Raw genomic sequence first — 14,871 nt, forward strand, 5'->3', positions numbered from 1 at the left:
AAGACATTGCACCGTGCCCCCACAGGAGGGCCCCACCCCACTGTTTGAGAAAGACTGCTTTACACACAGGATCCTGTTGCAGCTCTGACAGTACATATGAAGCAGGAAAATTGCCATATCAACATCCTGCATCATTATTCCTCCCCTTTTCTCTGTACAAACGGCAGCAACAAGCATGCTTTTACGGCATACTTGCCAACCCTCCCGATTTTCCCGTGAGACTCCCGAGTTTCAGTGCCCCTCCCGAAAATCTCCCGTGGCAACTATTTCCGCGAATTTCTCCCGATTTCCACCCGGACAACAATGTTGGCGGCGTGCCTATAAGGCACTGCCTTTTTCGTCCTCTACAACCTGTCGTCACGTCCGCTTTTCCTCCATAAAAACAGCGTGCCGGCCCAGTCCCATGATATATGTAGCTTGTAAACACACACAAGTGAATGCAAGGCATACTTGGTCAGCAGCCATGCAGGTCACACTGAGGGTGTCCGTATAAACAACTTGAACACTGTTACAAATATGCGCCACACTGTGAACCCACACCGGACAAGAACACATTTCGGGAGAACATCCGCACCGTAACACAACAGAACAAATACCCAGAACCCCTTGCATCACTAACTCTTCCGGGACACTACAATATACAATATCACTATTCCTCCCCTTTTTTCTGTACAAACGGCAACAACAAGCAGGCTTTTACGGCATACTTGCCAACCCTCCCGATTTTCCCGTGAGACTTCCGAATTTCAGTGCCCCTCCCTAAGATCTCCCAAGACAAACATTCTCCCAAATTTCTCCCAATTTCCACCCGGACAACAATATTGGGGGCGTGCCTTGAAGGCACTGCCTTTTGCATCCTCTACAACCTGTCGTCACGTCTGCTTTTCCTCCATACAAACAGCGTGCCGGCCCAGTCCGGGGGGGGGGTTGCCCACATTTGAGGTCCTCTCCAAGGTTTCTCATAGTCAGCATTGTCACTGGCGTCCCATTGGGTGTGAATTCTCCCTGCCCACTGGGTGTGAGTTTTCCTTGCCCTTATGTGGGTTCTTCCGAGGATGTCGTAGTCGTAATGATTTGTACAGTCCTTTGAGACATTTGTGATTTAGGGCTATATAAATAAACATTGATTGATTGAGCTTGTAAACACACACAAGTGAATACAAGGCATACTTGGTCAACAGCCATACAGGTCACATTTAGGGTGGCCGTATAAACAACTTTAACACGGTTACAAATATGCGCCACACTGTGAACCCACACCGAACAAGAAGGATAAACACATTTTGGGAGAACATCCGCGCCATAACACAACAGAACAAATAGCCAGAACCCCTTGCAGCACTAACTCTTCCGGGACACTACAATATATCACTATTCCTCCTCTTTTCTCTGTACAAACGGCAGCAACAAGACGGCTTTTACGGGCACAGACTGGAAACGTCAGAGGCGTGTGTCTTTACCCCCTCATAGCGGTGTCTGGCGGCGTCCGTTTGGCAGGCCCGTACGAGCCTGGTGACGCTCCAGGCTCTCCAAAATGCTCTCCGTCAACAGTCGGACATCCGGGTGGGTTTGCTGGTTGGCGTGAACGCGCTCCAGCTGCTGCAGGCCGCCCTCCTCCAACAGCATGCTGCAGTAGCGCGCGGCTGCTTGACGGCCATAATATTAATATTACTAAACATATCAGAAGCTGGACGAGAGCACGGCTGGTCTCACCGTTCTTGCTGCAGACATGTTGCATGGCCCACGCTGCCCAAAGCTGGACGCCGGGCGTGTGGAAGCACTCCAGGAGAGGAAAGAAGGGGTTGAAGGACCTGCAGGATGGTATGTATATTTATATATTTCCTATGTTTCCATACTGGTGTGGTGTGTCTACCTGTACGCCACCATCTCACAGTCTGGCGCGTGCCACTCCATGATGACAGCGTGCTAGCAGAAGACACGCATGAGGGCTCGCCGCAAACTTTACACATTTCTCGTCTCCTTTTCTTACCAGCTGCTCCAGCAGTGAGGACCTGAGGTCAGGGCTGAGCGTCCACGCGTCCTTGCCCCGTGACGTCAGGTGCGCCAGGATGCCGGCAGCGAAGTAGCTCACCTCCACCTCGGGACTGTGCAAGAGGGTCCTGATGTGGTCCAGGAAGGTCTGCACCATCAGCTCGCCGTGCAGCTCGCCCACCTCCGCGATGTTGTTCTACATGCGTCACGCAGAGGTTAGCATGTTACATTGTTTGGTCTTTTTTATCAATCAATCAAACTTTTTTTTATACATAAAAGAAATGCAATGCAGAGTGCTTTACAAAGTTAAAAACAATACCCTGGTGACACATACACCCCATTATCACATACGTATGCACGGACACAGATACCAAACATACAGTGGGGCAAAAAAGTATTTAGTCAGCCACCGATTGTGCAAGTTCTCCCACTTAAAATGATGACAGAGGTCTGTAATTTCCATCATAGGTACACTTCAACTGTGAGAGACAGAATGTGAAAAAAAAATCCAGGAATTCACAATGTAGGACTTTTAAATAATTTATTTGTAAATTAAAAGCGCGTTCAACCATTCAAAGCTCTCACTGATGTAAGGAGGTTTTGGCTCAAAATCTCACGATACATGGCTCCATTCATTCTTTCCTTAACACGGATCAATCGTCCAGAAAAACAGCCCCAAAGCATGATGTTTCCACCCCCATGCTTCACAGTAGGTGTGGTGTTCTTGGGATGCAACTCAGTATTCTTCTTCCTCCAAACACGACGAGTTGAGTTTATACCAAAAAGTTCTATTTTGGTTTCATCTGACCACATGACATTCTCCCATGTGCTCTCTGGCAAACTTCCGACGGGCCTGGACATGCACTGGCTTAAGCAGGGGGACACGTCTGGCACTGCAGGATTCGGCGTAGTGTGTTACTGATGGTAACCTTTGTTGCTTTGGTCCCAGCTTTCTGCAGGTCATTCACCAGGTCCCCCCGTGTGGTTCTGGGATTTTTGCTCACTGTTCTCATGATCATTTTGACCCCACGGGATGAGATCTTGCGTAGAGCCCCAGATCGAGGGAGATTATTAGTGGTCTTGTTTGTCTTCCATTTTCTGATAATTGCTCCCACAGTTGATTTTTTCACACCAAGCTGCTTGCCTATTGTAGATTCACTCTTCCCAGTCTGGTGCAGGTCTACAATTATTTTCCTGGTGTCCTTTGACAGCTCTTTGGTCTTGGCCATAGTGGAGTTTGGAGTATGACTGTTTGAGGCTGTGAACAGGTGTCTTTTATACAGATAACGAGTTCAAACGAGTGCCATTAATACAGGTAACGAGTGGAGGACAGAAGAGCTTCTTAAAGAAGTTACAGGTCTGTGAGAGCCAGAGATCTTCCTTGTTTGAAGTGACCAAATACTTATTTTCCACCATAATTTACAAATAAATTCTATAAAATTCCTACAATGTGAATTCCTTGATTTTTTTTTTTCACATTCTGTCTCTCACAGTTGAAGTGTACCTATGATGAAAATTACAGACTTCTGTTATGATTTTAAGTGGGAGAACTTGCACAATCGGTGGCTGACTAAATACTTTTTTGCCCCACTGTATGCAACAATATGGACAAATGAGTACAGAGGAGACATGTGAGTAAACACTATCACAGGAGCCATCTGCACCAGGAGGTCATCAGACCTTGGCCACCAGGACGCTGACACAAAAGCGCCCCCACAAGCACGGCCGATAACCCCTGAGGCAGATGGCTCATCTGAGGAACGTTGGAAAATAAAAAGTAAAAAAACTTGTAAAATAGTAAGAACCGTTGAGTAGAGATAAAGAATGCAATACAAGACATATGACGATTGATACAAAAAAATAAAAATGTACAGTAAATAAATAAAAATAAATAGAACTTAAAAATATATTGCATAACTAATAGGATAAAAAGTAAAGTACAAATTCAATAAAATAATTAAAATCAAAAAGGCGGGTCTTAAGTAGGGTTGTCCTGATCCTATATTTGGATGAATTGGCCGCCGATATTTGCCAAAAATGCGTATCGGCAAGGCATGAGAAAATGCCGATCCAGATCCAGTTTTAAAGAAAGCCTGGTCCGTGTTTTCCAACGCACCAATTTAGATAATACGTTCAACTTATCTGCTGCTCCCTAAGTTCCATTCCGCATTTTCCAGCACACCTTCAACACATCCACAGGTCTGTGTTCTAACCGTTAAAGACGGCCATGTGAATTAAGAGTTACCAGTAAAAATGTCAGCTGTGTGGGATTATTTTACCCTACAAAACGAAAAAATGGAGTGCAAAACATGCCACAATAAAGTTAAGCGGGGTGGTAAAGTGGTAAGACATTTTAATGACTCTTGCGAGTGAGAGGCTTTTTAGCACAGCCTCACTCATCATTGATGAACACAGGTTTACATTAGTTTAAGAGCAAGTATTGATGCTGAGTTATAGACATTTTATCCCACTCAGGTTGTTTGTGTTTTGCTTTTTTAAATAATGTTTACAGCACTATTTGCACTTTATACTGTTCACTTTTTATTGTTTAATGATGCCATTTCTGTTTGTCATGTATAATTTTGTCTATTTTGTGTTTATCCTTGAACCAACCATTGTGTATTATTCAAACTCACCTAAATCAGCTGGCTAGTTGTTATCAAGAGAACTAAAACCCTTTTCAACATGAATCTGACAAGTTAAGTAGGCTAAATAACTTTGAACTTTAATACATGTTCGGATAGGCCAGTATCGGATCGGAAGTACAAAAACCTGGATCGGGACATCCCTAGTCTTAAGCCTGCTCTTAAAAAGCATGAACGGTCTCCGCAGCCCTCAGGTCCTCCGGCAAGCTGGTCCATAGATTTGGGCCATAATGGTGGAAAGATACCATCCCGTGACTTTGTGTCGTGACTTTTGGAATAATTAGGAGATGAGTGCCGGAGGGTCTCATGGCCCGGGAAGGTTCATCGGGTAAAAGCAAATCTGAAAGATAGGAAGGCCTAATACCATAAAAACATCTATAAACCATAAGAAGAAGCTTAAAATGTATCCTGAAACGCACAAGGAGCCAATGCAGATTTTAAAACTGGTGTAATGTGAGCCCGCCTTCTGGTCATTGTCAGGACACATGCCGCTGAATTTTGGAGTAATTGCAAATGTGCAATAAATAACTTTTTTAGGAAGACCAGAAAGCAGGGCGTTACAATAATCTGTTTCATGCGCTTCGACAACACGAGTCGCTCACCAAGAGACCCAGAACTTTCTGCTGAATGGACGACTCGTTAGGGAAGGACTGAAGAGAAAGGGATGAGTGCAGATATAATTTAGTAAAATTTCAAAATGACAAGTCATTACAAATATTGTAGTGCATTGACAAGAAGGTGTAGATATAAAATAAAATAGGTGGAAAAAAAGTATTTTCATTTGGAAAAAGTCACAGGTATAAGAGAAATTGATTTTTTAGATTATGAGCGTTGTCGTAGTATTTTTCACATCATACAGTCATGAGAGTTGTACAGCTATGAAAATAAAGTAGTCAGTTTAGGAGACAAAAGTCGGAAAGATTTAGAAAGTAAGGCGGATTTAAGAAAGAAAATTCAAGTTTGACAAATTACAAAACTACGAGAAAAATGTATAGAGATGATTAAATAGTACAGCTATTAAAATAATATAGTTTACATGTGTAAAAAAAAAAGTTAATATAAAAAGTTTCATTAAGTAACAAGAATAAAGTTTGACAAGGCACAAAACTGTGGTAAAAATGATCAAAGACATTAAAAGCTGAATTTATGAAAATAAATTACAATAGTTTACATAGTTGTACAGTTTCAAAAATGAATTTAGAAAGTTACCAGCATTTATTAAAGTAACAAGAATAAAGTTTGACAAGTCAAACTCTACGGTGAATGATCAATGACATTAAAAGTTGTGAAGCTATGAAAATAAAGTTGTCAATAAAGTTGTACAGTTTCGAGAATTTATTCAGAAAGGTACAAGAATTTATCAAACAAGAATAAAGTTTGACAAGCCACAAAACTACCAGACAAATGTTTAAAGACATTAAAGTTGTAAAGCTATTCTAATAGTCCGTTTACATGAATAAAGTCAGAAAATAACGAGAATGTATTAAACGGGAATAAAGTTTGACAAGTCACAAAACTACCAGGAAAATTATTTAAGATTATGCAAATACAAAAATTATTATAGCTATGAAAATCAAGTAGTCAGTTTACAAGAAGGGATGTTATGACGACGTAATATTATTGCGACGAGAATAAAGTCATACAGTTATGAAATAACAAAACAATGTCATGGAGTTACAAGAATAATGTTGCATTTTGTAAGGCTAAGGCGTAAATATAATGAGAATAAATAACTATTTTCTTTGTTTCTATAGTTTGCCTTTTAATGTTTTAAGACTATGACAATAAAGTTGTAATAATGTACAAATAAAGTTAAGAGGCATCACAAAATTATATATTTTTTCCAGCCTAAGAAAAACACTAAGTCGTACAGAAAAAATATAAAGAAATGAAATTTACGAGACGTTTCGTTACGAAAATAGAGTGGTATTTTCTGAGGAAAAGTCTTAATGTGATGAGAATAATTTTAATACTAATTTGGGATTTGAAAAATATAGTTAAGAAGTACTCCATTTAGATAGATAGTTAGGTAGATAGTACTTTAATGATTACTTCAGGAGAGTTCCCTCAGGGAAAAAAAAGTTTTTGGCATAAACTCTTAAAGTTAGGAGAATACCGAAGTAAAGTTGCAATGTTGGAAGCATAGTAACGTCAAGTTGGGCTACCTAAAGTAGCATTTCTTCGGGCAAAAAGTCGTAACGTTATGAGAAAAAGTCGTGTTTTGGGGGGTTGGCAACCCACGGCCCTTTAGCGCCGCCCTCGTGGCTCTCTGGAGCTTTTTCAAAAATGTCTGAAAAATGGAAAAATAATGAGGGGAAAAAATACATTTTTTCTTTTAATATAGTTTCTGCAGGAGGACAAACATGACATAAACCTCCATAAATTTTAAAAAACACACTGTTTGTATTAAACATGCTTCACTGATTCGAGTATTTGGCGAGCGCTGTTTTGTCCTACTAATTTTGGCGGTCCTTGAACTCATCGTGGTTTGTTTACATGTACAACTTTTTCCGACTTTCTAAGACGTGTTTAATGCCACTTCTTTTTCTGTCTCATTTTGTCCACCAAACTTTTAACTATGTGCGTGAATGCACAAAGATGAGTTTTGTTGACGTTATTGACTTGTGTGGAGTGCTAATATTCGGTCTCTGCCAGACTGCAAGCTAATCGATGCTAACATGCTATTTAGGCTAGCTATATTGCATCATTATGCCTCATTTGTAGCTATATTTGAGCTCATTTAGTTTCCTTTAAGTCATCTTAATTCAATGTATATCTCAAGACACACTATCTGTATTCAATATGGCTTTCAATAGTTTGCGGCTGCAGACAGATTTGTTTTTGTATTTTTGGTCCAATATGGCTCTTTCAACATTTTGGGTTGCCGACCCCTGGTCTACGAGAATAAACCATTCAAGATGAATTTGTACAATTATGACAACAAAGTGTTAAGGTTAGTTACAAAACCTAATTTTTTCAGTAAATAAGGTTACAAGATCAGAGTCTCATAGTTACTATACAATTGTACAGGGAGCAAATGTCATTGCATAATAAATTACAGAAAGTATTAGCATTTTGAGAAGTAAAAAGAAATAACATTCTATTGTATGGAATGTTTTTTTTGGTATACCGTTTTTTTCTTAAAACAGGGGTCACTAACGCGGTGCCCGCAGGCACCAGGTAGCCCGTAAGGACCAGATGAGTCGCCCGCTGGCCTGTTTTAAAAATAGCTCAAATAGCAGCACTTACCAGTGAGCTGCCTCTATTTTTTTATTTTTTTATTTATTTACTAGCAAGCTGGTCTCGCTTTGCTCGACATTTTCAATTCTAAGAGAGACAAAACTCAAATAGAATTTGAAAATCCAAGAAAATATTTTAAAGACTTGGTCTTCACTTGTTTAAATAAATTCATTTATTTTTTTACTTTGCTTCTTATAACTTTCAGAAAGACAATTTTAGAGGAAAAGTACAACCTTAAAAATTATTTTAGGATTTTTAAACACATATACCTTTTTAACTTTTAAATTTATTCCTCTTCTTTCCTGACAATTTAAATCAATGTGCAAGTAATTTTTTTTTCTATTGTAAAGAATAATAAATACATTTTAATTTAATTCTTCATTTTAGCTTCTGTTTTTTTCGACGAAGAATATTTGTGAAATATTTCTTCAAATTTATGAGTAAAATTCAAAAAAAATATTCTAGCAAATCTAGAAAATCTTTATAATAAAATTTCAATCTTATTTCAAAGTCTTTTGAATTTCTTTTAACATTTTTGTTCTGGAAAATCCAGAAGGAATAATGATTTGTCTTTGTTAGAAATATAGCTTGGTCCAATTTGTTATATATTCTAACAAAGTGCAGATTGGATTTTAACCTATTTAAAACATGTAATCAAAATTCTAAAATTAATATTAATCAGGAAAAATTACTAATTATATTCCATAAAATATTTTTTCAAAAAGATTCAAATTAGCTAGTTTTTCTCTTCTTCTTTTTTTCGGTTGAATTTTGAATTTGAAAGAGTCGAAATTGAATATAAACTATGTTTCAAATTTTAATTTTCATTTTTTTTCCCGTTTTCTACTCTTTTAAACCGTTCAATTAAGTGTTTTTTTCATCATTTATTCTCTACAAAAAATCTGCCGTAAAATGAAAAAAAATGTACCATGAATGACTGACAGAAATACCCATTTTTTTTATATATATATAGATTTATTTATTAAAGGTAAATTGAGCAAATTGGCTATTTCTGGCAATTTATTTAAGTGTGTATCAAACTGGTAGCCCTTCGCATTAATCAATACCCAAGAAGTAGCTCTTGGTTTCAAAAAGGTTGGTGACCCCTGTCTTAAAATGACTGCTTTATTCTTATTGTATTCCATCTAAAATGTGAGTTTAACGTGTGCAAGGTTTCCATGTACCTCCAGAACCTTGATAAACAGATCCAGTCCTTGGTTCTCGATGAAATGGCGACAGGTTGTTGGGGACTCGTCGGTAAGATTCCACAGGGCGCTGAGAGTAAACTTGAGGGTGGCGTCCACCATGCCTTGAGTGGCCTTCTGGCGAACAATGTGCAGGAGTTGCTACAGGGAGCGGACATGGTATTTACTCGCAAAACGTATCCCAACGTCATGACAATACATGGTGGGGGTCTCTTCTTACTTTGACGATGAACAATTCTGCTCCCAGCTGAGCCGTTTGTTCCGTGGATAACTAAAGAAAAAGATCAGATTGAACACTTATGAATGCATATTCATACCTTTTTATGTATACCTTGGCAGCCAGGATGGAAATAATAGCTACAGCCATTCTCTGCATGTTCTGGTCCTCGTGATTGCAGAGCCACTGCATCACCAGTTTAGCAGCTTCAAACCTGTGAAAACATGCAAAATAACCATTAATATAAGTTCAAGTTAAAGTACCAATGATAGTCACACACACACACACACACACACACACACACACACTAGGTTTGGGGAAATTTTCCTCTGCATTTGAACCATCCCCATGTTCACCCCCTGGGAGGTGAGGGGAGCAGTGAGCAGTAGCGGTGCCGCGCCCGAGAATCATTTTTGGTGATTTAACCCCCAATTCCAACCCTTGATGCTGAGTGCCAAGCAGGGAGGTAATGAGTCCCATTTTTATAGCCTTTGGTATGAACTCACAACCTACCAATCTCAGGGCGGACACTCTAACCACAAGGCATAGCAGATGTTGTAAGCCAGGGGTGTCAAACCAATCAGCAGTGCGTATTCAGAGCGGTAACAACCAATCGTATTCAGAGCGCATGTAGTCAGCGCTTCATCGTCGAGCAGAAAGGTGTTTAGCAGGTGAGCATAATGCAGCGTACTCTCCCAAAATGATAATAAACACCTCCCAGTCAACTACTAGTATCATCACTATGAGCCCGTTGACGTTCTAGACACAAACTGCAGTTCACCTCACTCGCAGTCCTGGCTTGAAGTGAAGGCTAATTAGCTTTTAGCATAACGTTAGCTCATTTTGCGGTGTCTGTGTGTGTGTGTTACAGTGTTGATTGAGCTGTGTTGAAGCAGCAAAAAAAGGACATGATGTTGAATGAAGAGTTTTTGTCTCTGATAGTTGATATAATGTAACTGCATCATAAAGCCTACATGAACTCCATGGTGTTCAGGGATGAATAGTCTCTCCTATTGCTATTGTACTATTTTTTCAGCCATAGTTACATTAATCATTAGTAATGTAGCAGCCTGGTTTTGAATGGCAGGGTCCCTGCTATCACATAATAAAATTCAACTACAGGCTTCCCAAAGGCTGTGATAAATTAAGCATGATGAGTTTACTTGAAACTGTTTAATGTTGCACTTTTTTATGTAGAAGAAAAGTTTGGTCATTTTATTTAATCCAAGCAACAATTTGAAGCAGTTTAATGTAGATTAACGTGACCAGAATTATTATAGTGTTCCCAATGTTAAAAGGATAAAGCCATTGTTTACAAATTTGGTAAATAACCCAAAAAATTATATTTTGTTGTTTTCTTTCTGTACCAAAAATGAACCGAACTGTGACCTCTAAACCTAGGTACGTACCGAACCGAAATTTTTGTGTACCGTTACACCCCTAGTAAATAGTGTGCTTTATAACAATTAGGGAAATTCGTTTTATGTTTGTCCTCCTACAGAAACCATATTAAAACAAAAAACATATTTTTTCCCCTTCATCTTTTTCCATTTTACATACATTTTTGAAAAAGCTCCAGAGAGCCACTTGGGCGGCGCTTAAGAGCGCGTGCGGCTCCAGAGCCGCGGGTTGCCGACCCCCGTCCTAAGAGGTTAACCTCTTAAGGCCCAAGCTGTTTGTTTACATGCTTTTTCTATTTATCTTTGCTATTTATGCTTATTGGACCCTAATTAGAAAAAAAACTAAGAATCATCTCTTGATATGCTGTACTTATTCTCTTCTGACACCACCAGATGGCAGTACAAGTGTCCACATAAGCGGCCATAAGACCCCAGTTCAGTAGTGTACACAATTTTGGAAATAGGAGCTAAAAGGTGCTGTCCACGCATGTGGCCACTAAGCCTTTAGAGCAGAGGTGTCAAACTCAATTTAGATCGGGGGCCACATGGACAAAAATCTACTCCCAAGTGGGCCAGTCTCGTAAAATCACGGCACAATAACTTCGGAATGAAGACAACTTCAGGTTGTTTTCTTTGTTTAAAAATAGAACAAGTACATTCTGAAAGTGTACAAATCATATTGTTGTCCGGGTTTTTTTTACACTTACATGTTGCGGTTAATAGTATTCTTTCTTTATTTGTCGTTATTTATACTTTCTTAATAAATTCAGTGATAATGTTCATCAGTCAACTCATTGGTGTTAATTCTTAATCCATCAGGATAAAACAATTATATCAAATTTAAAATTGCAGTTGGGTATTTATGTAGTTTGCTCAATTTCCTCGACTGGTGCCCCAACATGTGGTTTATCTTTATTTTATTTTTTACATACGTAGCATCATCTACAAAGATACAAATAATTGCTATTGCGACATCTAATGGACACATTTAGAACAACAGTTTCTTTCACTCAAATATTTTGGATCGTTTTCATACTTAGCAAACTCATCCCGTACGTACCTTTTCCGTACGTTTGACTACCCTGCTTTAGAGTAACTTGATTAAAGTCGGACAATTAGGAGAAAACGTTTTTTTGGTTGTGTATCTTGTGCGTGTGTCCAATATAGCTACCTGTTAAATGGCACTTCCTGTAAAATCCTGTCACTGCAAAGAGACAGCAGGCAATTCTTCTGCAGCTGAGGATGAGAAAGAAAAAGACAAACTATGCAGACAGTTCTGAGGTGTAATTTCAATCATTGGTGCTATGTTGTTATATATTCAAACATGGTGTTGCAGCTACCTGTTGGTGGTTGGGGAACGTCCTCATGGCCTCCAGAAGGAGCTGAGTGACGGTGCTGAGCAGCCGGACCGGCATCCCGGCTGCCAAGTCCTGCTTGGTCAGGTTGAAGACGCAGGCGCTGGCCGCCAGCTGGACGTTCAGAGTGGCGGGGTGGTTCTTCATGCCTAAAACTACCAACTGGAAAGCAGAAAAGAGGTAGATAGTAGGACCACATGTCACCGGGGTGCTTAAGCTCTTCCACCAAGCACTACAGTTTGGTGCGCTTGTTATAAAAGACACACAACGTTTTAGTCCACTGGCATCAGGGTTCGGTGAACCAACAGATGGAGCTCTGGTGTGATCCCATCATAGTTTGAATTCATACCAGTTTGAAATGAGGGTGAGAGGTTCTGTTGTAAACTTGCATTTATGCTGGAATTTGGAATCAAGCACTACTGTGAATGGACTATTTTGTGTGTCTGTAGCTTTGATGCTTCAGTGCTGGCATGACCGCTCAAACGTTTTAGCAGCAACGTCATGCTACGTTAGCGTGTTTGTGTATGTGTTTTGTGTACCGCTATGTTATACATACAAAATAATAATGATTGTGAATTGAAATAAAATTCATTATTGGTAATATATTCCAATTAGAGCTGTCCGATAGTGGCTTTTTTGCCGATATCCGATATTGTCCAGCTCTTAATTACCGATTCCGATATCAACCGATACCGATATATACAGTCGTGGAATTAACACACATTATTATGCCTAATTTTGTTGTAATGCATTAAACAATGTAACAAGGTTTTCCAAAAGAAATCAGCTCAAGTTATGGAATAAAAAATACCAGCATGGCACTGCTATATTTATTATTGAAGTCACAAAGTGCATTTATTTTTTTAACATGCCTCAAAACAGCAGCTTGGAATTTGAGACATGCTCTCTCTGAAAGAGCATGAGGAGGTTGTGGAGGAGTGGGGGGCAGAGCGGGGGTGCTGCAAGGGTTTCTGGGTATTTGTTCTGTTGTGTTAAAGTGAGGATTTTCTCCCGAAATGTGTTTTTCATTCTTGTTTGGTGTGGGTTCACAGTGTGCCGCTTATTTGTAACAGAGTTAAAGTTCTCCATATGGCCACCCTCAGTGTGACCTGTATGGCTGCTGACCAAGTGTGCCTTGCATTCACTTGTGTGTGTGAAAAGCCGTAGATATTATGTGATTGGGCCGGCACGCAAAGGCAGTGCCTTTAAGGTTTATTGCGGCTCTGTACTCCTCCCTACGTCTGTGTACGCAGCGGCGTTATAAAAATACATAATTTTTACTTTTTGAAACCAATAATTTCCGATATTACATTTTAAAGCATTTATTGGCCGATAATATCGGCAGTCTAAAATTATCGGACATCTCTAAGTGAAAGCATTAAATGAAAGGACACTGCAGCTTCTGCAGTGAGCGAACTCGTTTAAAATATGGCGCTACATCACAAACGATAACACCTTTTCAGTGTAATTGCTTGTTGTTGTTTTTTATTAACTATTTACATTATGGCCGACGGCGAAGAAATATCCATAACTTTTTACACAGGGTTCAAAGTGTAGAATAAAAAGTAGGAATTTACAGTACTGTTAGAACCTCATTAAAAAGTCCCTTTTACGTAATACTGTACCGAACTGCATCACTTGGTGGAAACAGGATTTCAGGACAACAACCTTTAGAATGTCAGGTCGAGGTTTGTCCATGACGTGGGTGAGGCTGAAGAGATGAAACAGGGCTTCTCTCACAAAGCCCTCCCTCTCTGCGTAGCGGCGCAGCGCCTCGCAGATCTGCGTTTCGTTGGCTTCCCCCGTGACCTGATCAATCATAAACACAGAAAAACATTTCAAATACCGAAATTCACATGCAGTTGGCTAATTTATGCACATTTCTCCCGGGAGAAAAAAAAAAATCATACTTTAAGGTTTCCATCCCCGGAAAGGAAGTCGGAAAAACCGGCGTCCGTGGCCAGGAGTCCCATAAAGGTCATTCCGGGTCTCTCCTCAACAAACGCCTTAACAGCGGCATCTGTCACCTGCAAGATTTAGATGTCAAACATTTTTTTTATTGTTTCTTAACTATGGTTGGGCCTCTAGCGCCCCCTAAAGGACTGCTAAACAATGTTTCTCAGCTGTGGTCCGTACGGGCGCAGCCGCACTCAGTTGTAACACACTTTTCCACCACTTGTGGCAGTAATGAGAATATCAAACACAAGAAGTCTTGAGATAAAATCACAGAAGTTTCTAAAGCGCAAAAATTATGACTGAGGTGGTGAAGCTGCATTTTCATTTGCAATTAAATTTTATTAACAGTTTATTTAAAAAACATTCATTTAAAATGATTAAAATATTTTACTTTGGCACTGCGTAATTATATGTAAATGTATTTTTCATCAGTTTGTATGAGTCCCTTCTTTCGCAGTATATTTAATTAGTATTTATATTTGTAATGAGCCGACATAAGCCTAGATAGTAATCTTTGTGGTTAACGCATGATTTTATATCCTGTTAAACTGTAAAGAGGTTAGTTACAATTATTAACTATGACTAAAATCAAGGGTAAGATTAATTATTCAGTAATAATATTTGAGTGAGCCCTCTGTGGTGGAAATGTTGGGCCCCGAGGTATTTTTTTTATCAAAAACACCTGCTGTAAAAATAAAAATATTTAAGCTGCGTTATGTGCCTCTGCGTACACTTTAAAATGTTATTGACAGAAGTGTTATTACGTTTGCCTCTGCATGGACTTTTAAATGTTATTGATAGGTGTGTTATTACGTCTGCCTCTGTATGCACTTTAAAATGTTATTGATACGCGTGTTATTA

General features: G+C 39.4%; 1 protein-coding gene across 4 annotated transcripts in view; it reads right to left on the bottom strand.

Moving 5' to 3' along the window:
- LOC133543616 (protein zyg-11 homolog) overlaps positions 1–14,871 on the bottom strand; it is a 41,218-nt gene that overhangs the window by 19,587 nt on the left and 6,760 nt on the right. For 2 of the 4 annotated variants that reach the window (XR_009804427.1, XM_061888292.1), the window contains exons 6-17: positions 13,965–14,081; positions 13,723–13,863; positions 12,040–12,216; positions 11,871–11,935; positions 9,414–9,513; positions 9,303–9,353; positions 9,062–9,223; positions 5,240–5,287; positions 1,991–2,188; positions 1,874–1,926; positions 1,714–1,811; positions 1,461–1,646 (exon numbers count right to left, since the gene is read on the bottom strand). Coding sequence is in view for 3 of the 4 variants with exons in the window: in XM_061888292.1 (XP_061744276.1) it covers positions 1,465–1,646; positions 1,714–1,811; positions 1,874–1,926; positions 1,991–2,188; positions 5,240–5,287; positions 9,062–9,223; positions 9,303–9,353; positions 9,414–9,513; positions 11,871–11,935; positions 12,040–12,216; positions 13,723–13,863; positions 13,965–14,081 (1,392 nt within the window). In the remaining variant the exon portion in view is untranslated. The remainder of the gene's footprint in view (positions 1–1,460; positions 1,647–1,713; positions 1,812–1,873; positions 1,927–1,990; positions 2,189–5,239; positions 5,288–9,061; positions 9,224–9,302; positions 9,354–9,413; positions 9,514–11,870; positions 11,936–12,039; positions 12,217–13,722; positions 13,864–13,964; positions 14,082–14,871) is intronic. The other 2 variants (XM_061888293.1, XM_061888295.1) reach the window with 2 other exon arrangements.

Source organism: Nerophis ophidion, linkage group LG26, assembly GCF_033978795.1.
Source record: "Nerophis ophidion isolate RoL-2023_Sa linkage group LG26, RoL_Noph_v1.0, whole genome shotgun sequence".
Lineage (NCBI taxonomy): Eukaryota > Metazoa > Chordata > Actinopteri > Syngnathiformes > Syngnathidae > Nerophis > Nerophis ophidion.